This window comes from Lonchura striata, chromosome 5 (genome assembly GCF_046129695.1).
Source record: "Lonchura striata isolate bLonStr1 chromosome 5, bLonStr1.mat, whole genome shotgun sequence".
Lineage (NCBI taxonomy): Eukaryota > Metazoa > Chordata > Aves > Passeriformes > Estrildidae > Lonchura > Lonchura striata.
Window position 1 is genome coordinate 12,077,556 of NC_134607.1, and position 24,513 is coordinate 12,102,068.

Below are 24,513 nucleotides of genomic sequence, written 5' to 3' on the forward strand. Positions count from 1 at the left end.
CTTAGAAACTATCCTTCTGAAATTCTTGGCTATAAGTATATCCTAAAATACTTTGGTTTTTTAAGGCGAACTGCATATGGACCCAGTTTGTGTCAGTCAGTCTGACTGGTGTGAGCAGGGCATTGGTCATGCATTGGTAAACTGAGAACACTGCATGGCACAAGGATATGGCTTCTCTTTGAGATGTACTGCTCCTCCAGGAGCAGCTCTGAGTCTTGGTGATAGCTGATAGCCAGATGCAATACAACTGTATTGTCCAGGAATGCCGTTTTGTGTTCTGCCTCTGGACAAAAGATTGCTTTCTGTCTCTACTAGGAGCTACGTTTTTTGGTTTTGCTGACATGAGATTTCAGGAAACTTCTCAATCATGTAGTTCTGCATTTAATCAAAGAAAATCCAATTCATTCACTTGATGGTCTGCAGCTACAGGAACATACTATACGTTAACAGAGGTTTGATGCTTAATCCCATCTGTTAACCAGTGGTCTGGATAGACATCTAGGAATAATGAAAGGTTATGTACAACATGAAAGGGACATGCTTTAAATGATTTGATTTCATTCTCAGACACTGAAGTGTTCAAGACTTTCCACACCAAGTCAGGCTAAATTTATTAAGAGTAGTAAAGCAGGAGAAAGCAGAAAGAAGACTTACTCTACAGACATGCAGGTCTTAACCCTAAGACCAATAGAATTATAAAGAACAATATATTATAAAAAGACTGTAATAGAATGTGTTCAAAACAGAATATTTAAAGATAATTGCAAACCATATGGCATTTAAGACACATGATCCTTGTGCGTACCTAACTGTTTTCAAGTTGCTGCCTCTCAATAAGAAAATAAAGCAAAACTTTCTGATGCACCTTTTCTTTTTCATTAGGATCGGAAGCTGTCCAAGTCAGAGCGACAAAGATTTAAAGAGGAAGCTGGGATGCTGAAAGGGCTTCAGCATCCCAATATTGTCAGGTTCTATGATTCCTGGGAGTCTACAGTCAAAGGAAAAAAGTGTATTGTTCTTGTGACGGAACTCATGACGTCTGGAACATTAAAAACGTAAGTAAATTAAGACAAGTCACAGCGTTTCAGCTTCATTAGCACAACACTAGAGCACTAGAAGTAGGTGATATTTAGAGTGGATGAGAACAGAGCCCTTCTGCTGAGGGATAACCTACTGTAGGAACATTCTTGTTTAAGAGGAGCATTACTAGCATTGCAGGACATGATAGAATATCTTTTAAGTTAGCAAGCAAGCTTGTCAGTTCTTACTTGTGATGTCCCAGTAAGCACATGAACAAGATTTTTGGATTTTAAGAGCTCAGGAAGGCAATACTTAGTTTTCGCTTTTCAGAATTTCTTTGATTTTTTTTTTTTCCTCTGGCTGCTTTCCATTTAGGATGAGCTAGTTCATAAAGTTCAAAGCTCTAATTAATTCACCTATTTTGGGATGTTTTGTGTGTTACCACAATACCAATAACATGTAAAAAGAAAAAAATTTACCACCTGTTGGTATATCTGAAACGTGCTAAAGCTTCAGATAAAAATCCTGCAGCTTGGACCTGTGAGGCAGCCGAATGCACCTCGTGGTGTGCTGAAGGCCCAGTTGAAAGCAGAGCGCTGGAGCTGCAGCTGCTGTGAGGGTCTCTAGAACTGTGCAGGGCTCACGGGGCTCCGCTCTCCACCCCAGCTGAGAGCGTGTCCCAAGTGCCAGCCACCATCCCTCTGCTGGGGTAAAGCTGCCAGCTCTGGAATAAAGGGCTCTGCTCCTCTCTGGGAGCATGTCCCAAGTGCCAACCACCATCCCTCCACTGGGGTAAAGCTGCCAGCTATGGAATAAAGGGGTTCTACTCCTCTTGTCAAAGCACCAGCCACCATCCATCCCTGTGCTGGGGTAAAGCTGCCAGCTCTGGAATAAAGGGGCTCTGCATCCCTCACTTTGTTCAGCACCCATTTCACTCTTGGAGAGGCATTCACACCCTACATGTGTAAGCAGGCTGCGGGAGCTGGAAACAGTTTGCCTTCTCTTTGGCTGAAATAGCCTGTAAATGTCTTGTGTTTTTTATCATGCTTATTGATAACTACAAATGGACATTCTTAAGAAGAAAAATGGCTCTCTGAGAGTCTGGGCTGCAGTTACAGGGAAGTGTTTGTCTCTTGAAATAGTACTTGAATAGGATGGCTCAGGATACAGCAACATTCTTTAGGTGTATGTTAATGGAGACATTTCTCAGCTTGCTTAAGGTATTTCAGGTAAAATAATAGAGCTGCTGCTTCATGTGTTTTTTTTTTTTTTCAGATAAGTAGTAAGTTAATGGTTTTGCACCTCTGTACCAATGCCTTTAAATAAAGTGTACTTAATTTTCTGTGACATGTGTAGTGCTAAATTCATTTTTTCCCTCCCCTTTTTACTCTTTTATCCCTCTCATATATCTTAATATTTGGGTTGGCTTATGGTGTTATAAGCAAGATGATGAAGTAATAATAGACAATTATAAAGTAGGGTGTTGGTTGGAAGAAATACTCCAGATTTTCTGCCTATGGGATTATTTTGTATCTTGAAATAAGAAAATATTTTTATTTAATCCGGAGAAAAGTAATAGACTCTTTAATTGAAAATCTTTTAAACTGTAGAGTTCTGGCTAGGATTTTTCTCTACTCTTGTACAGTTGGTGTTATAATTGTAGTTTAGTTTATTCTAGTCCACTTTGCTTGAGATTTGAGGTTAATGTGTGGGCGATTTCAGATGTACCTTAATTACTTAATGTGCTTGTGGCGTTTTCCTAGATTTATATTTTACACTTGTGTTTGCATATATTTGACTATTACTTACATGTCTTTTTTCCAATATGTTTACCTTACCTGCATTTGATAAAAATGATGCCTTTCTTCTTTTGTACTTGGGACATAGACATTCTTGTCACTTGATGTAAAGAAGTGAACAGAATACAAGGATGATGATGTCTTAAAGGAAAATTTATCTCATGTTTCATTTTAATAAGGATTCTTCTCTCATATTTTAGTAAGGATTCCTACAGCTCCTTGAGCTCTGTGTAATTGCAATTACAGAAACTTAGACTGGAAACCTCCTGAGGTCTCTTCAAGCCCAGGTTATTCCATGATAGTGGGAAAAGTGAAAACATACTGGCTTGTCTATTTTAAGTGTATTTACATAGTAGGCTTGTCTATTTTTATATATTTATATGGGCTTCCATTTTAATTTTTTTTTTTTTGCATTAAGTGACATGTGACTTAATTCAGGTTAGTGTTATGCAACAGTGACAGCCACACTGCACAATGCTGGATGATGGTTGGATCTAGGTCCTTTAACAGTGAAAAGCTGGCAGCAGACTAGCATATTTGTAACCAAGAATGTAATTAGGGATTCCAGATGCTGAACTGAAGTGCCCCTACCATGTGATCTTTGGAACAGGCTCAAGAGATATGAATGAGGGTTTTGTCAATAGCAAGAATTCAAGTGGTAGCTGGTGTGATTCAGAACCTCCTTCAGTTTGTTTCCTTCCTTGACTTGGCTTTTTCCCCTGCCTTCCTTTACATTCTGAGACCTGATTTCCTCTGGAACTGGCTCAATTGCTTTTACAGACTTATTTTCACAGCAGGATCATTGCTAGCAACTTGATTTTCCAGATCTTATTTTGAACTGGAGAAATTAAAGTAGAAGTGATGAATACACTGCATTTCTGTGGTGAAGATGATTGAAGTGATTTCATCAGGACTGTATCTCCTAGTTAAGTGAACCTGCAGAAGAGATTGACCACTACCATTGAATAATTGAACACAACTTGCTTTTAGTTTTAATTTTGCAGTGGTTAGACTCTGTGCTGGTCACATAATTTACCAGCAGTCTTTCTGTAGTGTGAAACTGATCTTTATCTGAGACACTGACTGAGTAATATTGCCCGAACAAGAATAAAGTCCTTGCTCTACAGAGCATGCTAAGTCCTTTCTCTACATGTAGTCCAGCCTGTACTTTTTCAGAAGGAACAAAACACCTTGTCACTTCAAATTATGTTACCCAAATAGAGGTTGAGAGAAAACCCTGATGGAAAGCACTTGAAAACTGTCAGAGGTTATTCACCTTGTGGCATCTCTAACCTGCTGAAGTTAAGTAACAAAATAAGATCTTAAGTCTTAGGTCATGCTCATTGAAAAATAGTTTTGGTATGAAATTTGCCTCTTCTTACATGGGGTTTCAAGGAGTGACAAAGATAGAACAGCTAGCATTAGATTGCATTTTACCTGCAAAAGAATACAGACTTATGTATGAACTCTTTCAGCTCGGTTCTTTGACAGAGCCTTCTTAAAGATTTCTCTGCCCTCTTATCTGTCCATAGTTTTGAAGTAATGAGTAGTACCAGTTGGATTCAGGTGATCAAACCGTGTCCTGAACCAGGGAGGGGATCTCTAAAAATTTCTAATTTACTTGCTAACTCCACAGGTAAATTTGAAGCAGATTTAAAATGTAATGTGGAAACCTTGAACAGAGTGCATGACTGCTCTTGTAAACAAGGGACTAATGATGTCAGAGCTCTTGCAGTTTTCCACAGCTCTGTACTTTTTTGCTTATTAACATTTTGTATCTAGTGACCCACCTTCCCACCCAGTTATAATTAATCAAAGTAGAGATTGTGAGTGGTTGAGAAGTTAAATACGTAAAGAACTGTAATTAATGAGCCTTGAATTATTTGTCATTGAAGCAGTGCCTCAAAATTTACCAATCCAGCTAATTACTGTAGAATGATTTTCTATGTAGAGGAGTTTTCAGCTATGTACACCAAGCTTTCACATTTTTGTTTCATCATTATAATCTGCTGGCTAGAAGAATGGGGATAGGTTTTGTAGAGGGGAATCATCTTTAGCTCAGGTCAATCTTAAAATAGAAGTTGAAATTCATACATGTCCTTAATTACAGTTTCTTTGCTTAAAAAACTGCAAATGGTATAGTTTAATCTACTATTTGTTAGCAGAATCTGTTTAACCTATTGTTACTCCTTTCATTAGGTATTTGAAAAGATTTAAAGTGATGAAAATTAAAGTACTACGAAGCTGGTGCCGTCAGATACTGAAAGGCTTACAATTTCTGCACACACGTACTCCTCCCATCATTCATAGAGACTTAAAATGTGACAACATCTTCATTACTGGCCCCACTGGATCAGTCAAGATTGGAGACCTTGGTCTGGCAACCCTGAAACGAGCTTCTTTTGCCAAAAGTGTGATAGGTAAGCCTCTCCTGTTTTGGAGGCTGCTGAGCCAGTCTACCTCTTCGGAGACTTTAGTGTTTTAAGAACTTTCTTAAAAAACATGCTTACAAAGATACATGGTCAAAGCCTGAAAATACGTAGGCTTTGTCTCTTGGTTGCTGAGGTCATTCTGTGTTCCTAATGCAAAGGCATGTTGAAATAATGGTTGTGCTTTTGTTATATATATATATTAACATTAACTGTTTCAGGATATAGGGTTCTTGTCCCGCCCAACAATCTAGTGCAACATTGTTGATAAAACCACTCTTCACTACATATAAATCTTACCTTTGATGTGGTGCTGCTTCAAGAAATGTTCAAATGCATTTTGGTAAACAAACAACATTTTGATATTTAGTGTAGCATTAGTTCATATAGCCAAATTATTTTTTAATTGTCACCAGGACAATGTTGAATCTGTTGCAGCTTGTGAGTAATCAGAAACTGAGCTATACCAAAGAAAGTCAATATTATGTATATGTATTTAAATAATAACACAGACTGTGGTATAATTCCTTACTCAGGGAGTCTGTAGAATGTGGATTTTCGTGAGTTATGAGGGTGCATTGGGAAATACTGCTCTATTCTGGCTCTGTCCCTGTGTATCCATTCATAACCTTTTTCAGAAATTGATTTGGTGGAACTAGGGTAATCTTTCTTGTGAGTTCTTCAAAGAATTGGTTTTATCAGCTTTGTTTTTATAGTTGGGTCAATAGACTGCAGGGAATGACATTTCTTTCACTCTCAGTATTTAGAGCTTGCTAAAATTCAGCATTACTCAACAGTCCTGTGCCAGATTCCTAGCTGGGATCAATGGCGTATACATGTAAATTTTCTTGCAAGCTGTCGCTGAAATATTTCCTGCTTCTTAACCAGGTCAAAGTATTAATAGGGAAAAAAAGAATGGTGTTAAAAACCATAATTTCTTAAGCATATTTGTCATATCTTCAAATTTATCGCTGGAAAATTACCATCTGTTGCATAGTTATCTGTTAATGATTAGCCTTTGGATAAATGACTGCAATTACATTCTTTTTGGTTTAGCATGGAGAAAACAAGCAATGGACTGTAGAATGATCTGTAAATTGTCTGGAATCTGGTGTCTGCAGGAAATAATTCTGTGTTTAAATTTACAAAAAGCAAACTTGCATCTCTGGCTTAAAGTATATCTGATCGTACAATGATCATACAATATATATCATACAAATCATACAATATCTGATCATACCCTTTGTTTGCAGAGGGGATCTATGATGCTTCACTGGGCAATAATTTTCTGCACACTATTTAAATGGGACTTGTTGAATATCACGCTCTATGCTTGTAACTCAATCTCTCTGTATTTCTGAGTATTTTTGACTGTAGGATGTCCCTCACTAATGCCTGTATCTGCAGTAGGCCTATAAATATACTGCAGGTGGGAAGGTAAGTATATGAAGAAAAGGGCTCTGGTGAGTGGCCTTTGCAGAAAATTACCTTTTATCCTCTTTTCACAGAGATTTTTATTTGTAACAACAGAGCTTTTCATTGCAAGGCCTTACCTCATCCATTCTACTTCATTAAGTAGGTGGAGAGCACCAGGTCAGAGACTAGCTGTGGGCTCTTACCAGTACTACTTCTTTTGCAGCAGAGGGCAGTCAGGTAATTTATGAAACAAGGTTTAATGTGCCTCTTTTCTTACAGGGAGAAAAGGTAAGTGCTTTAACTGTCCTTGGTATTTGGTTTGCAGCCTATGGCTAGTCTACAGTGTTTCCCTCTTATCCCCTCCCCTCCTGTTTGATTTCAGGCTAATCCAGTCTGTTCTGATATTTGTATCAACTAACATACCTAAACAGGGAATTCCATCAGTTCTCACATGCCATTGTTATACCATAAAGGCCTTGCAATGGAAGACTCACAAAGTATATTGGTGCAACAGAGTCACTAAGGGTTTCCTCCCTCTTCTTTTTGCCTCCACTTTCTCTTGTCTCACAGGTTTGCCCAGCCGCTTGCCCCTGCGGTGAGTAACGCCAGCAGCCTCTGCTCGCTTTGAGACATTTAGAGTCTGAATCGTTCTTTTAATTTAAGGTACCCCAGAGTTCATGGCCCCCGAGATGTATGAGGAGAAATATGATGAGTCCGTTGATGTATATGCTTTTGGGATGTGTATGCTAGAGATGGCCACGTCTGAATATCCTTATTCCGAGTGCCAAAATGCTGCGCAGATCTACCGTCGAGTGACGAGTGTAAGTCCCTCCTCACTACTGAGTCTAAAGCTACTGCTGTTAGCAACAAAGGACTACAGCTGGGTAGCACCAGTGCTAAACTGAAAAAAAACCTGAAAAGAGATTATTCTGGGATGAGTGCAAAGTTACCGGATGGTTGAACTCGCTGAACATCCATCAGAAACTTGTAAAATATGTGAATGGAAATAAAATTTTGTATGTGTTCATCCTCTTCTTTCAGTATATAAGAAAAAATATGAAGAAACCAAACTAGAAAAAATAAATGCACTAGAATAGTAACAGCTTATTTTCTAAACCACTTGTAGGATGGTGGAAGTAGTTCTGTCTTTAAGAGGAGCTGGTAACTTAGTTCTCTTCAATACAGCTGGAAAACAGATTTGAGTGCTGGCTTAGCTGCTTGACAGTTACCTAGAGTGATTCTAATAGTTCATTGAATTCCTGTGTTTGGGGGCACTTATAATGATGAAGCTGAAATACTTGATAAATAGTAGGAAGCTATTCCACCCTGGTAAGTACTGGGCAAGTGTAGTGGTGGAGGTGGTGGTGGATTGTGGGAGAAAACAAATACGGCTGAGAAGGCAATCAAGAGATTAGAGCTGGCCCATCTGACCAGACTGAGGGCAACATGCAGGCCCTGAGTGCAGGAAGCAGAACTGCAGTGCTAGAAATTTGCAGTATGGTGTGGCTAGATTTTCTGTGATATCTGAGGTGGTGTTGTGATGACTTGTACCAAGACAGTGAAACAACCATGTTCAGCTTTGTGACCTAAGTATTCAGAAAGAATAGTGATGTGGCTGCTTGGGGAAGTGAAAACTCACATTGGATTTCTCAGAATATCTGTGCATGAGTGCAAAGGAGAAAAAAAAACCCCTTAGACTTACCTCTTTGTCCATAAAGAAATGAGTTCCTGTTATCTCCGAGAAGTTGCAGATTTAATAAACAACTTGCCTAGCATGGAAAAATCAAATGGTTTGTTCCTCTCTTGTTCCTGCCTCACTCTGCAAAAGGCAGATACAATTCCTGACTTAGAGTTGGAGAAGAGGCTTCATGTCAGAAGCAATGAATTTTCCGAAGAGAGGCTTGGTGAAATAAGACTATCCCTTTTTTTCAGGGAAATATTGGAGGGGAGGAAGGGGAGAAAAAAAGGCATAAGTGGTCACTTCAGTGTTTTGCACAACTGTTAGAATAACTTTTTATATGCATAGAGAGCTGGTTTTTTTGGGGTTTTTTTTGGGGTTTTTTTTTTGTGGTTTTTTTTTGTTTGTTTGTTTGGTTGTTTTTTTTTTTTTTTTTTTTAGTTTTTTTTGAGTATTGGCAAACTTACCTGTAATTTTCTAAACAGAGTTTAAGAACTAGGTTAAAGTCTAGTTCTTACACTGTGTACAGCATAATCTGTCTTGGAAGTAGTTGGGATCAATGAAAGAAAGCTATGTATCTTACTAGAACAGTCTCAGTGGTACCTTTTACTGTGCTTATGGATGTGCCTTGGACAGAGCCAAAGCAGCAAAATTTGGATAGACATTACCTAATGTAACTGTCCCACCTGTTCCTTAAGGACACTGCTGGGAACTGGGATGTTGGTGAGGATCAGCTTTTGAGACAACCTCAGGGTTGTAAATCCCCAGGTCTTACAGACCCATCTTTTCTCTGGTCTTTGAAGTACGTAACTGGAAAGCTATGTAGGGATTTGTAGCAGAAAAAAATACCTAGAGACTTATCAGTGTTCCACTTACCACTTGTTTATTGTGTGTGGTCCTCCTTTCTCCCCATTGTTACTGGCTGATGGTGGAAATTCTAAGTGGATGAGAAACACTGGCAATTTTTTGCTCACCACCTCTTCACCACCTTCTCTTCTACTCTGCCGATGGTTCACAAATCAAGTTTATTGGTTGATATTTTTTTTTCCCCAACTATTTAATTTACTGCTTGAGAGCTCTTAAGATACACTTTGATATGAAATCCAGCAAATATTGTTTTATTTCAAAAGTAGCAAAGGACAGGAAGGTAAAGAAAATGAAATGTACATTTGCCATGAAAGTCTGTGTGCTTTGGTATTTTTGGGGTTGTTTATTTCAGTGTAGTTGCAAAGCAGTTTGTTCAAAACAAAACCAACCAGAAACAAAATGTGAATAATTTTCAAGGAAGGCTTTCAGTGAAGGCAAGACAATGTTACCTGGAAATAAAGCACAATCCTGTCTTAACTGGTAATTTAGGATTTGGTGTTCTAATATGTGGATAGAGATCTGTGTTATGAAGGTGAAATTAAAAACTACTGGCATTCTCTTTACCCCTCTGTGAAAGCTCTGTGAACCACTGTGAAAAAGAGCCAGGTAGTTTTAGATTTAGAAGATTTTATGGATTTTAGAAGTTTAGACTATGTGTGCAGTTGTGGGTGAGAGTTGAACCATTTGCCAAATTCAGTACTTGAAAGGACAGTGTGTGAACTATCAATGACAGAGTGGAGGCAGAAAACCCCCTCCTGCAAGAGTGACTGCAGCAGTACTTACCAACACATCTCTTCTAATGTATGTTGGAAAAGGTTTAGCATCTCCATTTCAACCCCTTCATTGCTACCTCCCTGGATATGTTTAGGGGATTTTTGAGGTAGCAGCTACATTCCTGCTGTGCCTTAAATTGAAAGGATTGTTTTATCTAGGTGGATACGGAGAGCAGAATGAAGGATAGTAGGAATGGTCTGCTATGAAAGTCATGAAAGGTCATACCATGTTGGAGCTTAAAAACCACTGAAATCCCAAAAGCAGTAAGATCAAAATGTGCAGCCACTCGCTGCAGGCCATATGTATTTAAATTAATTAATTTCCCCCACCCTCTTTGCAGAAGCTATTAGGCTAAGTAAAAAGCAAAGTTCCTCCATTATCTTAAATCCTTGCTATTCTTTAGGACAGAATCCTGTAAAAGGTCTCTTAATGCCCAGGGTGTCCTCTCAGAACCTCTTGGTAATACCAGCTTATATTCTTTTCTCCCAGTTTGGCTGTGCATTGGTCTCTTTTTTGGGGGCCTTCAGCTATGTTGAGTTTTGACCTGACACCTTATGTCATAGGGATGGCTCTAGCTGATGGCCAGATACTGCAGCTTTGCAGTACTGCTCATAGTACTCAGTCCTGTTCTGCCTCTTTGGTTCAGGGTCTTTCCTCATGGTTGGAAGCAGTTTTTTGTTAAATAATACACCTTAGCAAGCACAGATCTAGAATTTGGATCTAAAAGCTGAAGTTCCTGTTACAGATGAGACATTTTTTGGCCCAAGCAGTAATTGTTGCTTCACATCATGGACAATAGCATTGCTGCATAAGCCTGCTGTTCCTAAGATGCTCATTTACACTGTCTACATTCTCTCACTGGGAAGCTCTTGTAATTCCTTAAAACAGTCCTAGGATAAAGTTCTTTAAATTTCTCTGGCCCAAGAAACACAAGTGCAATTAAATTGTCATTCTGGATTACTTTATCTAGAAGAATTCTTTTACAGAGTTACCCAGGTATGTACCTAACTTAAAAAACACAACTGTGCAGAATTTGTAGGGCTCAGGGTGTTATGCTGAACTTTGTTTCACCATTCTGATAAGGAAATTAGCAGTTTCACACAGACTATTGACCTCTATTTGTACTTGCACCCTTTAGCATATTCAGTCCAGACCCTTTCACTAGCAGTTTCTTTAGAAAGGAAACACGTCTGCATGGCTTGTCACTCAAGCATAAAGGAATCTAGCCTTGATCTTTGTTTTCATTAAATCATAATGTTGCAATTTTGTCTCAAAACCCTGTTTTCTTTATTGAAGCCATCCTCTGCTGTTCTCCAGAAAGTATTCCAAATAAATTAGTAGTCAGTGCTTAAAAAATTGCAGCTCTTTGAATTTTTACCTTCCTGTGGGATGGGGAAATCTGAGGTTTAAGGAGTATGTCTCCTCAGCTGGGACTGAATGCATCCAGTGAGCACATAGTGTTGCCTACTTGGCCTCAGAAGATAAATAATCTAAGCCTGCAATGTATTGATAACAAGCTACACTATAGTTAAAGTACTGTTTTCTGCACCTTCGGTTCATTTTTTCTCCTCTTCCCTCTTGTGCAAGCACAGCTGTCTGTGTGGACTGCTCCTTGATTAGGGAATGGATCCCCTTTTTCTCTGTGATTTTGGGTTTTTTTGTGGGTTTTTTTTGCAGTTCTGCTATATATCCAAGTAATGCAGAAAGTTACAATGCAAAATGAAATCAAGATACGTAATTCTTTTACATACTTGCTTGCATAAAAAACAAAAGAAAGAGTGTAAGAGCTTGGTAAAATTCAGGAGGGTTTCCCTGTTCTTCTCAAGAGACTGGTATATTTTCTTTGACCTGTTCCATGCATGTTGCAATTAAACACTTTGTCACAGGAGATATTTAAAATGGGCTACACGTGCATTTAAATGGAAAAAGAGATATTTATAGAACAAACATCTTAAGTATGATTTCTTAATTTAGCCTGTTTGGGCATCAATGCAGTGAAGGCATAACTAACTGCAGTAACTTCAGCTGCTTTTCCTCAGCCTCTGGTGGGACCATGGAAACCCAAGCTGTTGCCTCAAAATCTAGATCTCTAATACTTGGATGTCCCAAGGCTTAAATTTGCTAGGTGATTGACTAGTCCCAGGACTAGTAAAAAGACAATATGTTTATTATACAGATTTTTCTCCTTCTTGCATATCTACCAGTAACATAAAAATTCAAATATGTTCATTGCAAAAAAGTTAATAAAACTATCCTCAGTTTCAAATGTACAAAACATGTGAGTATGAGCAGAAAACTCCCTTTTTCTTTCTCCCCCCTCCCATCATATGAACTTACCTTTTGAACTTTCCTGATGGACTTTTTCTCTGTACTTGTTTTTCTCCATGCTTACTTTGACAAATTGAAGTTTTGTATTTGTCCTTTCTTTCACCAGAAGTCCACTCTCTTCTCTCTAAACAAATGTCTGTTGTCTGAGCTGGCCTTAAGATGAGAAGGGGGTGGAAAAAGCATTTTGCATTTTTTCAGTTTTAAAAAAACATTGTTAAGTACTGAAATGTTCCACGGCGGGCATAACATTCTTCTTCTCTGTTCTCCAGAGCTTAAAAAAGGGCCTAAGGGAACAAGGCACATAATAAGTAACCTGACCAGGCAGTGTCTAACTGGTTTAAAACTCCTTAATCTCCCTAACTGGTGGGAACTGGAATTCACTGGTTAGGGTGAAGGTCATTCTCTTTGCTAGAAAGAAGGCACTTAAAAAGTGCTGTAGTTTGGTCAACTGAGATAAAATGAGTATTTTCTTTAGTGTCTTAAAAGTTAGGCATCATATCTGTCTAGACCAGTCAACTGCTTCATTTTCACTAGAGGTGCAGTGGACAAAGTATTCCAGCTCTTATTTTCTTCTTCCTAATGGGTCTTAAGTAGCAAATAAAAAATACTAAACTTTAAACATATGATTAATTTTACTTGCAGTACTTAATGAGTGACAATTCATTTCTTTTTCTACTTCCTGGAACCAATATCTAGCATTTTTTAGGCATGAATAAAACTGTTTTCTTTACCTTGCATGACTTGATTTCTTGACCTGGTTTAAGTAGATAATGGAGATATCTTTCCTATCAACCTTTCTAGTGAAAAAAGCATTGGAAAAAAAATCAGTGAAAAGTAGGGGAGGAAACCCTCCAACAGAGAAGTTAATCTTTTGTGAAAGCAGGTATTGAAAGGCTACAAACCTTCAGCCAAGCAGAGGAAACCTCAATTGGAAGAAAGCCTAAACTCTTGTATTCCTTCAAAAAAGAAACTTCTGGCAGTAAAGTGTGAAATGTAAAAAATAAAATTTCACATCGTGCAATTCCTTTGCCTCACACTGACTGAACTAATGACTGAACACTTAAACTTCTAGCACTTGCCTCTTGTAGCCATTCAACTCAGTTGCAAGCATTTTGCTGTAACAGCTTTAAGAGTGCAGAATCTTCCTGTGTGGGGATTCAGTCACTGGCTCATCAATTCAGAAACATAGAGCCTTAAAAGTGGAAGATGGAAATTCAAGAATTAGAAGCATTAGTATCTTAAGCAGTCTTGCATGTTACTTTAAAAGTCCTCTTTAACAAGCTACAATGATCCAAGTAAGGAAAAGCACTGATTAGCTTGAGCCAGGCAACAAAGTTAATGAAGGGACTGGAACATCTTTTGCCTCAGGACTGGCTCAGGGAGCTGGACTTGTTCAGCCTTGAGAAGACTGACAGGACCTTATCAATGTCTGAGTACCTGAAGGGAGGCTGTCAGAGGATGGAGCCAGGTTTTTGGTGGTACTGAGCAGTAGGACAAGAGGCCATGGGCAGAAACTGATGTGCAGAAGTTCCACCTGAACATGAGGAAGAACTTCTTTACTGTGCAGTGATGATGCACTGGAAGAGTTTGTCCAAAGAGGGTGTGGAGTCTCCCTCACTGGGGATATTTCAGAACCCTCTGGAGGCAATCCTGTGCCATGTGCTCTGGGATGGCCCTGCTGTGGTCCCTGTCAGCCTGTGGTCCCTGATTTTGTGTTGTTTGCACAGCTAAGTCAGGTGATGCCTGAGTTTGGAGGGGAAAAGGCTTATTCAACTGAATTATTTTCTAAAATTAGCTCACTGTTCAGCATCAAAAGCTTTAAGATCACAGCTAAGTTTTTTTGTCAGTATTGATGTGAAACAAACTTCATTTGAAGTAAATGGAGCTATTTCTTTCTTACATTGCTCACTGATGAGCCTGGGTTGTGTCTTTTGGCAGTTTTGAACAGGATATAATTTTAAGATCATCAGGAATTGAAAGGAATGGAAGCTTGTGAGCACTGGTTGAGGTGCATAAAATCAAGTGTACTTTAATTTCTGAGATGTAGTAATAATGGGGAGTTCCTAGATGTATTTTTAGAAACCTAAGTAAGATCACAGAACCTAAGTTCATGGGTGAAACAATATATCTTTAAAAATTTGGAAAGCTTAAAAAGTATATTTTAAGGATCAGATCTCTTAAAACTATGACCATAGTATTTAATATTCTGTCCTGTACTGACATCCATTTAGTTCTTATATTAATAGAGATTAACTTAACAAGAAATGGGAAGGTGGCTTTTAGGAACAGGGAGGTGATAAGTGTTTTTAAAATGCCTGGCTCTGCAGTGGGATGAGAGCCATTATAATTCTATGATTGGTGAATCACTGAAACAATCCTGTGGGGAGACTAGTAGTTCAATGTTATTTGTCATAGAGTGACACGAGTTAAAAATACTAACACTAAGAATGCATAGGCTACTATTTCTTGTCCTGCCAGCTGTACTGCTATAGTTGCAAAGGGTAGGAATGGAATAACTCCAGGAAAGTCTTCACTCCTATTAGAATAAGTCTGAAAATAAAAGACATGGTGATTTTTGGTGCATTGTTGGAATTGTGCACTATTTTTGGTGCTTACAACATTACCTTAGGCCTTTTAAGTAGATAATCCTTTCTAAAGGCTAGTTCTGGTACCAAGTGGATTTTGTGGCCCATGTTATATCATTATTTAAATTTTTTTACCAGAGTGGGAGCAGATTAAAGCAGAGGGTGCAACTAATACAATTTTATTTTTCAAAAGCATGTTTTCCATACTGAAAATAGAAGACAGACACTTCTAGTATTGTGTCACTGTGGCATTTCTAAATTTATGTAACTGAAATGTGTGTCTAGGCATGTCTGGTGGTTTTTTTTTTTTTTTTAATTGAAAGCCATTTGCAAGCTGAATTCCCGATAAAGCAAAGGATCATTGAGCTAGCTCAAGGTGTTCATATTAGAGGCAGCATCTCTGCTTGTAAGGGTTAGCTTAAAGAGCTGTGAGTGATAGATGCAACTGATCTTACCTTTATGCTTTTGTGCAAGAGTAGAAGAGTTAATACCTGATCTACTTGTCCAGTCAGACTTTGTTTCAGAAGAACCTCTGTCCTCATACTGTGTGTTTCTAAACAAGGCTCTTTTCACTGTTCCATGCACCACTATGCTAATTGTTAGCCAGCTATGCACTAAGAAACTCTGTCCTGGTTACAAAATTTCCTGTTCTGGAGCTTGATTAATTTATTCTATACATGAGAATTGTTGCAATTACAGTAGCTGTTGTGATTAATTAATAACTTTTTTTTTACTTGAAACAATGTTCTTAACTTCAGATTCTTTGGATTTCTAAAATAAACTGATACTTTATTTCCCTAGTGGTTCTGAAGAGCAGTGGACTTCCATGTCTTGGGAAAAAAAATTAAAATAACTTTTTTGCTGGGTTGGATCACTTGTCAGTGGGGTAGCTCTGAACTGTAGTATATATTTTGCAGTAGTGCATAGCATTTTAGTATTATCAACAAATAGAGTGGCTTTTGACTTTACTTATGCCTTTTACTTGAGATGCTGGAAAGGCTTGCAACCAATAATTTCTAAGAAGAATTATGACTAGTTCCTGTTCAAACTTAAGTGTTTGGGGGCAAAGTAACAGAACTATAGTAGCTTACTATAGCAATCTTGTAAGGCTTTGAATGCTCTAAAATCTCTGGCTTTAGTAGGTAAAAGTACAGTATTGAGACAGAGAAGTTGGTTGAGTAGGCAGTGTCAGTATTCTCCAGCTCTTGGGCTTGTGCATCACCTGTAGGGTATGTGTGTGAAGGTGATAGTGAGCAAAGATTGCTCATGGAATGAGGAGTCTGTTTTATCCTTTTCATCAAAACTTCTCTCATACAAACTTAACTTCAGGAAGAAGCAATTAGTTTGAGTGTGTCAATCAAGATATATATATATCTTGTATGTGTAACAACTTTAGTTACGTACGTCTGTCAATTTGTTGTTGTGATCAACCTCTAATTTTTTTGTTAATGCCTCAAAATGTTTTTGAGGTTAGGTGGTAAACTGAAGAGGAGGAGTATCTAAATTGTGATCAGTGAAGTTTCAGTGAGCAGGCCTGCATTAATTCTACAGCGTTGCCATTGTCTTCACACTGTGACTCTGAACTCAGGGCACACATGCTTACCTGTTTGGAAAAACTTAAGGATCATGAGACTTAACATACACACTTGCACTGCAGAGGGTAAAAGCCAGTTACTTAAGGTGTTTCAGTGGCATAGAGCTCTCAAATAGATGAGATGGGAAATTTTGATGTGGATGATGGTAGATCCATCAAGTTCAAAAGGTGTTGGGTTCAAAATAAGCAGTTGGTTTTGATCAGAAGGGAAGACAGCAAAGCCTGTCCTGGCCTGAACAATGGCTCATGAGCTGGTTGTGCCTCGCTAAAGCTTTCATCTGCTTCCACTGCTTGCATTGCAGTAATGCTGTTTACTCTGCTAGGATACTGATCTGGTACAGAGTTTATTCTGCAGGATTTACCAATTTAATTCTTGGCAGAATTATTGATTGTCCAGAACTAATTGCTATGAAAATACTGATATCAGTGAAACTAAATTTTTACTTCTGTTTAATATGTTGCATTTCTATTTCTCTAAACTTTGCTTTTTAACCAGAACAAGAAAATCAGTCCTCTCTAGGCAAACCATGTGTCTCTTGAACTGAGTAAATGTTAAGCTGAGGTCTTTCTTTTCATACTCTGTATTCAGTTCATCTGGGGTGAGAATTATCAAACAGTTTCAGGTGTATACTGAGTGAAATAAAGAAAGAACTAAATCTGAAGGATTATTCCCATAATAGGCAGCAGGATTAAGATGAATTATTAGAGGCAGTGAAATGGTTAAGCATACAGGTTTTGAGGGCTGGGTAAGTAACTAATTGCAGGTAGTGAAATTAAGGAGATCATGGGGTAAACCAATTTAAATGCTATATATACCATAGCCTGAGGGCTTCTTTGGGATTGGGGGAAAGAGGTTGGATCTCTTTTTCCACTGCAGTCATACTCTCTCTAAATTCCTGAATTAATGGTTTGTGGCAGTCTGGGACTGGCTCAAACTAGAATGGTAACAGCTTAGCAGAAAGGAAATATAGACGCTTTAATTACTTTGTTTGTGTGATTTGACTTTGCTGCTGGTGCTATTAGCTTCTGGACTGCAATGTTAGAACATTTTGTTTGAGAAGATCAATCAGTTACTGTAGAATTCTTTCCAGGCTCTTTGAGTTACAGCATCTTTGAAAAGAGCCAAGCAAGAGTTATGGTTCTACTGGGACAGGTAGACTTGACTTGTCAAAAGCTGAAATTTGAATGTTTGTTGCAGGTCATGCTGTGTACCCCAGAAAAGTGTAGCCTTAATTAAGTGTGTGGAATGCTGCTTTTGCAACACTGATGGTGTATACTATAAAAACACCACTGGTATAATTGTGGTACACTTGAGGAACTGAGTATATTATTTTAGTGTGAAAAGTGATCTTGATAATTCTAAATTGAATTTTATCACAGTTCATCGCTACTAGTTTGTCAAAATTAGTTTGCTAACTTTATGTTTAAAACGGTATATGTGACCTTTCTTAGCATTGCTCCTTATGTCCTTACAATAAAAAAAACCCAAACCCTGGACCTATGGCCAGCTCATTTGATTAATAAATGGGTTTTACAGTGGTTGCTTATAACTAGATATCAAGCAAAAAAAGGAAAAAAAAAAAATTGAACTTCAGGTTGAGGTCTAAAGTCTAGCAAGAGATACTAGAAAATACAACTCTGGATTGTTTGTATGCATGTGGTATAAACTAAGCAACAATGCGACTTTCTAACGTTGTCCAGCAGTTTAAAAATCACCTTCAAATCTCTGTGCCCTTACATTAAGGAAAAGGAAATTAGATGGTGTTGCCACTGGTAGCAAAATGCATTATACTATTGTAATGCTGACTTGTGTTTAGTTAGACTGAATGGCATTCAGCTGTGTGTGTGCTGCTTGTAGCTCCATGGAAAGGAGAGGAAAAACAGCAGCTGCCTTCATTCCCCTGCACAACACACTGGCTGACTTGCTTGCCCAGGTCAAATAGGTACATCTGCAGCAGCGGGAGGGAGCTGCATGATGATCACACTCGCAGCCTTAAACTCTTGCAGAAAACCTGGGTGGAGAGTAGGCAGAGCAGCCAAGTGGGTGGGTGGGGACATGCAGGAAGTAAAGGATCCCTCTGCTGGCACTTCTTCCTCCTCTTGCAGCTGGCTGGGCAGGCAGAAAGGGACTTGCTTGCCTCTTGCTTATATTGATTCTTTCTAATCAGTGTTAGAGTGACAAAAGCAGATATTGAGCTCAAATCTCTGCAGCCTCATGTACTGGACTTGGAAAATAACAAGAGATGTCAAAGAGAAAACAATGCTCCCTTCTAACCTTGATGTCTGCTTTCCTTCTGCTGTGCGTTAAGTCCACAGCCCAGTGGAGTCCCATTGGAAAATAGCACCTTGCTAACTCTGTGGTGCGTGTAGCTCTCTTTTCCTGATGGATTTCACAAAAAGAGAGATCTGTCCCATATTTGTAATTGTTAATTCCCACTGTTGCTGCTCTCACAAAGATTGTGCTAAAGAGGTAAGTAGGAATTTCAGCTCTGTCAAGTGCATGTAGCCACAGGAGAGTATTTTGGAGGGGAATCAGAGTTCTCTACAAATCTTTTTAACTGATGTACATTTGCATAGCTTGGTTCTTTTGCTTTTAAGCTTGACTTTACTTTTTCCCCTGTAGTTTTTTAAATGTAAATTGAAATCCTGACCATCATGGCTGGAACATTAATTGATTCTGCTGTTTTCCACCTATGATTTTGTTCCAAATCCAAGCAATTTTTATTAAATATAGAATGTCTGAGGGTATGTAGCACTTCATCTGGCTTTGTTTTGATTTGTTGTAGAATTTATACAGCATTGATTGTACCTTCTCTAATTAAGTAAATGATACTTTCGGTATCTCTTGCATTTGAACAAAATGTTAAACTACTGACTCAGTAATCTGGTGATCTAATTAATACAAAATATTATGTACTTCTAGGCAAAAAATTGTGAAAGATTTCTGGAGAGCTTATACTTTGGGGTTTAAAAGCTTCCTGGAAATTTAGTGTTTTTAAGAATACCTAACTTGGCTTTAGTTCATCAAATAACTATATATGTTGAATTTTGGAACGTGTTATTTCACCTGGTTAAAATCTGATAAAATCGCAAACTTTATCGCATCTAAGATAAGTGAAATATGAAATCTTTCTTATGCTTAACATGCAAACTGTGAGTTTTTAGCTTTGTATTTGTAGCTACCTACATAAAGTCCGTGTTTTAGAGGAATTCTCAAAATATAAGTGTTCAGTGATTTTTATTTTAAATTGGCGCTTCTTTCAAATAAGCAGTTCTGCCCTGACTGTCCTTCTGTAAGCCTGACAGCTCAAGCAGCAGTTCAGGAAACTTCAGCTCACTGGAAGCTGCTGCAGCCTTTTTTCGTTGGATTTGTTTCAAGTCTGATACATGCTGTGATTTGGTTCATTATGCAACTGTATTAATGTGTTTGCTGGCAAAATAAAGGAAATGACATGGGTGTGGGAATGGGAAATGGAGAAAAGGATGCTGTTGCTTTCAGCAGCACTGTCAGCTTGTGCAATTTTAGAACAGTAGCTTGAGAAAATGTTGATTTTTCATGTGTGCCTGTTATATGTGTCTCTTCTTTTCTTTTGCGAGGGCTCTTCCTGCTGTTTCTTCAGCGAACTTGTAAATAATGCTAGTGGGATTTGGCTGTGTAGTTCTTAAAGAATTGCCACTGGGAAACAGGACTAGTAGGTTGGGGTTTGAGTTATCCTGTGGTTCTAAGGAGTATGGGGACCAGGTGCTGCACATAGGAATTTTAAGTGTGGTAAAACCATGAAACACTGTCTGGATTAATATTTCTTTGAGTGCCTTTGGGTTCAGAAACTGCTGAAGGTATGCTTGGCTGCCCAGCTCATGCAATTTTAAGAACAGATCAAGGTTATGTGAATTTCAGGGCCTGGCCTCCTTTGGGTTTCTGTGATGGCAGATTAAGGTGTGTAGGCAGCTCTGGCTAGAAAATATTTCAGTGATTTATTGAGTTTTAATCATTTATAGTACCCCTGTCTTGTACAAAAGAGTTCAGCACTTCCTTTGGTGCTTGCAGGAGGGAAAAAAGCGGTTTGAAAAGCTGATGAACTTCAATATCTGGAAGTGCTTTTCCAGAGCTGGAGAGGAGGCTTAAGCAGCCCTTCTCATGGACTCTGGAGTAATATGAGAAATAGGGAGCTGCTTGAACACAGAATCCTGTGTTGGTTTTAGGCCCTAGTGTGATGTTCTCCCAGATTTTTTGAGGAGCTGTTGGAATATCAAAGTTCTGCTAAAGAAGGCTGGCAGGAGCTTCACTTTTTAACTGTACTCTTGGTTTGGAATTCATAAAATGGGGTATTGTAAAATGGTCCCTATGGAAGGGCCTGAAGATTTTGGACTGGTGTTTCTTTCAGCAGTGAAACAGGGTAGCAGACTGGGTAGCAGGGTAGCAGACTGAATTACTGATTTTAAAATCTATCCTTAGATTTAACTTTTCAGGCTCTGTGCAAGAACAGACCATGCGGTACAATAATTAACAAGAAAAATCATCTCCTGGCTTTGGTATGCTGATATTTTTCTGTACCAGTTGTCTTCCTCATGTTAGCTTTTAGTTTTCTGAAATGAGATAGTCACAGATCTGACATCATCCTTCTGCTGCCACAGTGTTAAATGAATGTCAGTGCAGGCTGCTATGTCTGAGGTTTGAGCTATTTAAAAGACTTGCATGTGTTAAACTTGGGCAAATTTAGATGGGAATATATGCAGTAAGGAGTTGAATAGTTGTTGCACAGGTTATATATGTTATAAAGGAGAGCATTTAATTACATATAGAAATAGCTATACTCCATATATAAACCTGAACTTCTGGACCATTTTAAGTCTGGTCCTAATGAAAGGTGGCACCTTTGACAAGTCAACTATATGAAGAGAGTTTTATAAAATCTAAAATCCCTTTAGAGTGGAGAGCTCTGTGTCCTGCTTGGAAGCTGGAGATTTGTATAGGGCCTGGTTACAGTCTGAAACCTACCCATCCAAATATGGGTCTGATATTGTATCACCTGGGGCACTGATTTTCTTAAGGCTTAACAGTCAGCAAATCTTCTAAAAGTATTCAGCTAATGTTCATTGGCAGCCTGTGTTTCAGTGCTGATTCTAGTCACAGTATTGTCTGCAGTTCTGTGAATTTCAATTGCTAGAGTTTCACAAGGGCAAATTTTAGACAAAAGAACTAGATAACCTTCCTGTTATAAGAGCATACTGGTTTTTATCAAATAAATTGTTTCCTTTCTGCAGTGTGGGTTTTTTGTGTTGGCTTTTTTCCTTTTAAGAACTTTGAGTACAGGGTTGGTAGTTGCAAAGACTGGGGTTTTGACTCAAACTTTTCTGTTTCAAGGCTTGTTTCCTGCTCACAATAGAGGAATGGGGAAGGATCATATCTTGATGTCACCAGTATTTTGTAGGATTTTCCTAAACTTTCTGTTTAGGGCGTGAATCACAATATTTCATTTATTTCTGTACTTTAGACCTGTGGTTTTCACTTTGTGTTTACTTGTCATTCAGCAGTGACACATGGTCAGATGTATCAGGTGTATAATTTCAGGATTGTTTAGCTTGAAAACACCAGCTCTGTTCAAACATTTTAACAGCATGTCTTCATCCTCTCTCATTCTGCTGTTTTAAATACAGAGTTTGAAACTAAAGGCTGAATCAAGTAAAATTTGGTGCCAGATTTGTTGTGGACAGTTGGCCCCAAAATACCACTCTTGACTGTGATTAAGTGATGAAGCTTGGCTTTCTGCCTAAAATGTTTTTCAGAATTCCCAGATGGTCACATCTCATGGCATGTTTATTTTACTGCTTTGGATGGTTAATCTTACTTAGATTTTGTTTTTCTTTCCCCCTGTACTTTAGTGTGTATTGGGAAAAGGGTTGCTGTGTATTGTGGAAGGGCTTTTGTACAGCCTGTATTGTAACCTCATTTCCCTGAACTCACAGCAGCAGTGATGCCGGAGTGTGGCTTGGGTATAGCAGGGCTTTGCAGGAGAGCTAAGATGCTAGAAGGTTTTTGGTTTTTTTGTGTTTTTTTTTTTTTTTTTTTTTTTTTTTTTGTTTTTTTTTTTTGTTTTTTAACATTGGACAAGTTATTTAATGATCCGGTCAGATCATCCTGGGCTAGGGTTTTTCCTGTTAAAAAAATTACTTCATATAATGTCAGGTTGGAAATATCTTGGGAGGCAACAGGATGCTTTGAAGACTATTAAATTAATCCTATGGTTTCTGGCATTAGTGCTACACAGGAACCATTTCCTTCCATTCTCAGTCCAGTCTGTGTACTTCACTCTAACCTGCACAACTTTTATGGAAACGAAAAAGTTCTTCTATCATAATTTGAGCACTCAAGTGCCAATGCCTTGTGTTACAGAAATGTAGCTGGGAAATGGAAAGGGGTGTGTGTGGAACATTTGCAAAAGTCACAAATGAGCAGTAGTACTGGGTTCAGACTTTGCCTCAATTTCAACTAGTTATTTAGGTCAGTTATCTAGAGAGTAAAAATAGGTGGTTTGTCAACACAATCAAAACTTAAATGGGCTTTGCAGTTTCTCAGTTGTTACTTATGTGTTTCAGGGTGTCAAGCCAGCCAGTTTTGATAAAGTCGCAATCCCTGAAGTGAAGGAGATTATTGAGGGATGCATTCGACAAAATAAAGGTGAAAGGTAAGTACTTGCTTTGCAGATAAAGGTACTAGCTGCTGTCTGAGTCCTTTATGTCCTTTTCATGATACCAAATCCATTTAGTTCCTGGGGTCTTTGTTCTGCTGAAAGTTGGGAAGCCAGTATTTGGCTGATCTTTGGTAGATTGCTATTCAGTGACTGTTTAAGAGGATTAAGTGTCAGGAAAAGTGCAAATGACATAGTAACCATCCATGTCAGTTTATTCAGGATTTCTATTGCTTTTATTAAAACTTTGTCCTTGTCAGCAGAGTAGTGGAGGACAGTCCTTCTGGGTTTCCAGGTGTTTGGATTGGTTGATTGGGTCTTCTGTAATCCTTTGGGGTTTTTTTGTCCCTTTAATTCTGTTTGTATGATTGATCATTTTGAGGACTCCCAAGTTTTAAATTCTTGCTGGTCATATGGATAAAACCATATTTTCTGCAAGATGACTTCTACTTCAGTTGACTTATACCATTACAGGAAATCTGAAACTGTGCTGGTGGCTTATTTATGGGATTTGTTTTGTTTTCTGCTTTGACATGTTTATTGCTAACTGAATGTAGATTTCAGACTCTTCCAGCTTTTATCCACCCTTTAGCTGCCCTCTATTCTGTTCAGAACTGTTTTTGTTCATTATGTTTATTCATCCCATTTTACTAGCTCTTGAAGTTTTACATCAGATGATGTTGCTGTGTATTTTTAGTTTCAGTTCTTTTTCTTGTTTTTAAACAATTTAGTATTTTTTTCTCATTTGAAGTTGATTTGTTCTTGCACATCTCTTATTTCTTGCCATTTAGTTTAAGCTGTTAACTACAATTGTTAATGATGTGTTTTTAAATCTCATACCTTCAGGACAAAGCTTCTAATTACACCCAACAAAATGCACATGAGGTGGTTCAAAACGGTGAAAAATTTAGAGAATAAATCAGGGGAGCATCTGGCAAAGTTATTCCTTAATATTTTATGAAATCCTGGTAACTGTGCTTTCTACATGCTTTCCCAATATCTAGATATGCTATTAAGGACCTTTTGAATCATGCTTTCTTCCAAGAAGAGACTGGAGTACGGGTAGAACTTGCAGAGGAAGATGACGGAGAAAAAATTGCCATTAAACTCTGGCTCCGAATTGAAGACATCAAAAAACTCAAGGGCAAATATAAAGATAATGAGGCAATAGAGTTTTCATTTGATTTGGAAAGAGATGTCCCAGAGGATGTGGCACAGGAAATGGTAAGTGCTGGTGGTCTGACAAAGCTCTGGAAGTAGTACTGTTCTGTGACAGTGGAATGTGGTCTGCCAGCCTCTGCTTTTGCTGTTACTGTCTAGAAATAAACGAGTTC

General features: G+C 38.3%; 1 protein-coding gene across 11 annotated transcripts in view; it reads left to right on the forward strand.

The window, feature by feature from the left end:
• The window catches only part of WNK1 (WNK lysine deficient protein kinase 1), a 98,545-nt gene that overhangs the window by 31,126 nt on the left and 42,906 nt on the right, over positions 1-24,513 (forward strand). For all 11 annotated transcript variants that reach the window (XM_031507942.2, XM_021535060.3, XM_021535058.3 and 8 more), the window contains exons 2-6: positions 883-1,055; positions 5,019-5,239; positions 7,328-7,485; positions 23,088-23,176; positions 24,184-24,403. In XM_031507942.2, coding sequence (XP_031363802.2) covers positions 883-1,055; positions 5,019-5,239; positions 7,328-7,485; positions 23,088-23,176; positions 24,184-24,403 — 861 coding nt within the window. The remainder of the gene's footprint in view (positions 1-882; positions 1,056-5,018; positions 5,240-7,327; positions 7,486-23,087; positions 23,177-24,183; positions 24,404-24,513) is intronic.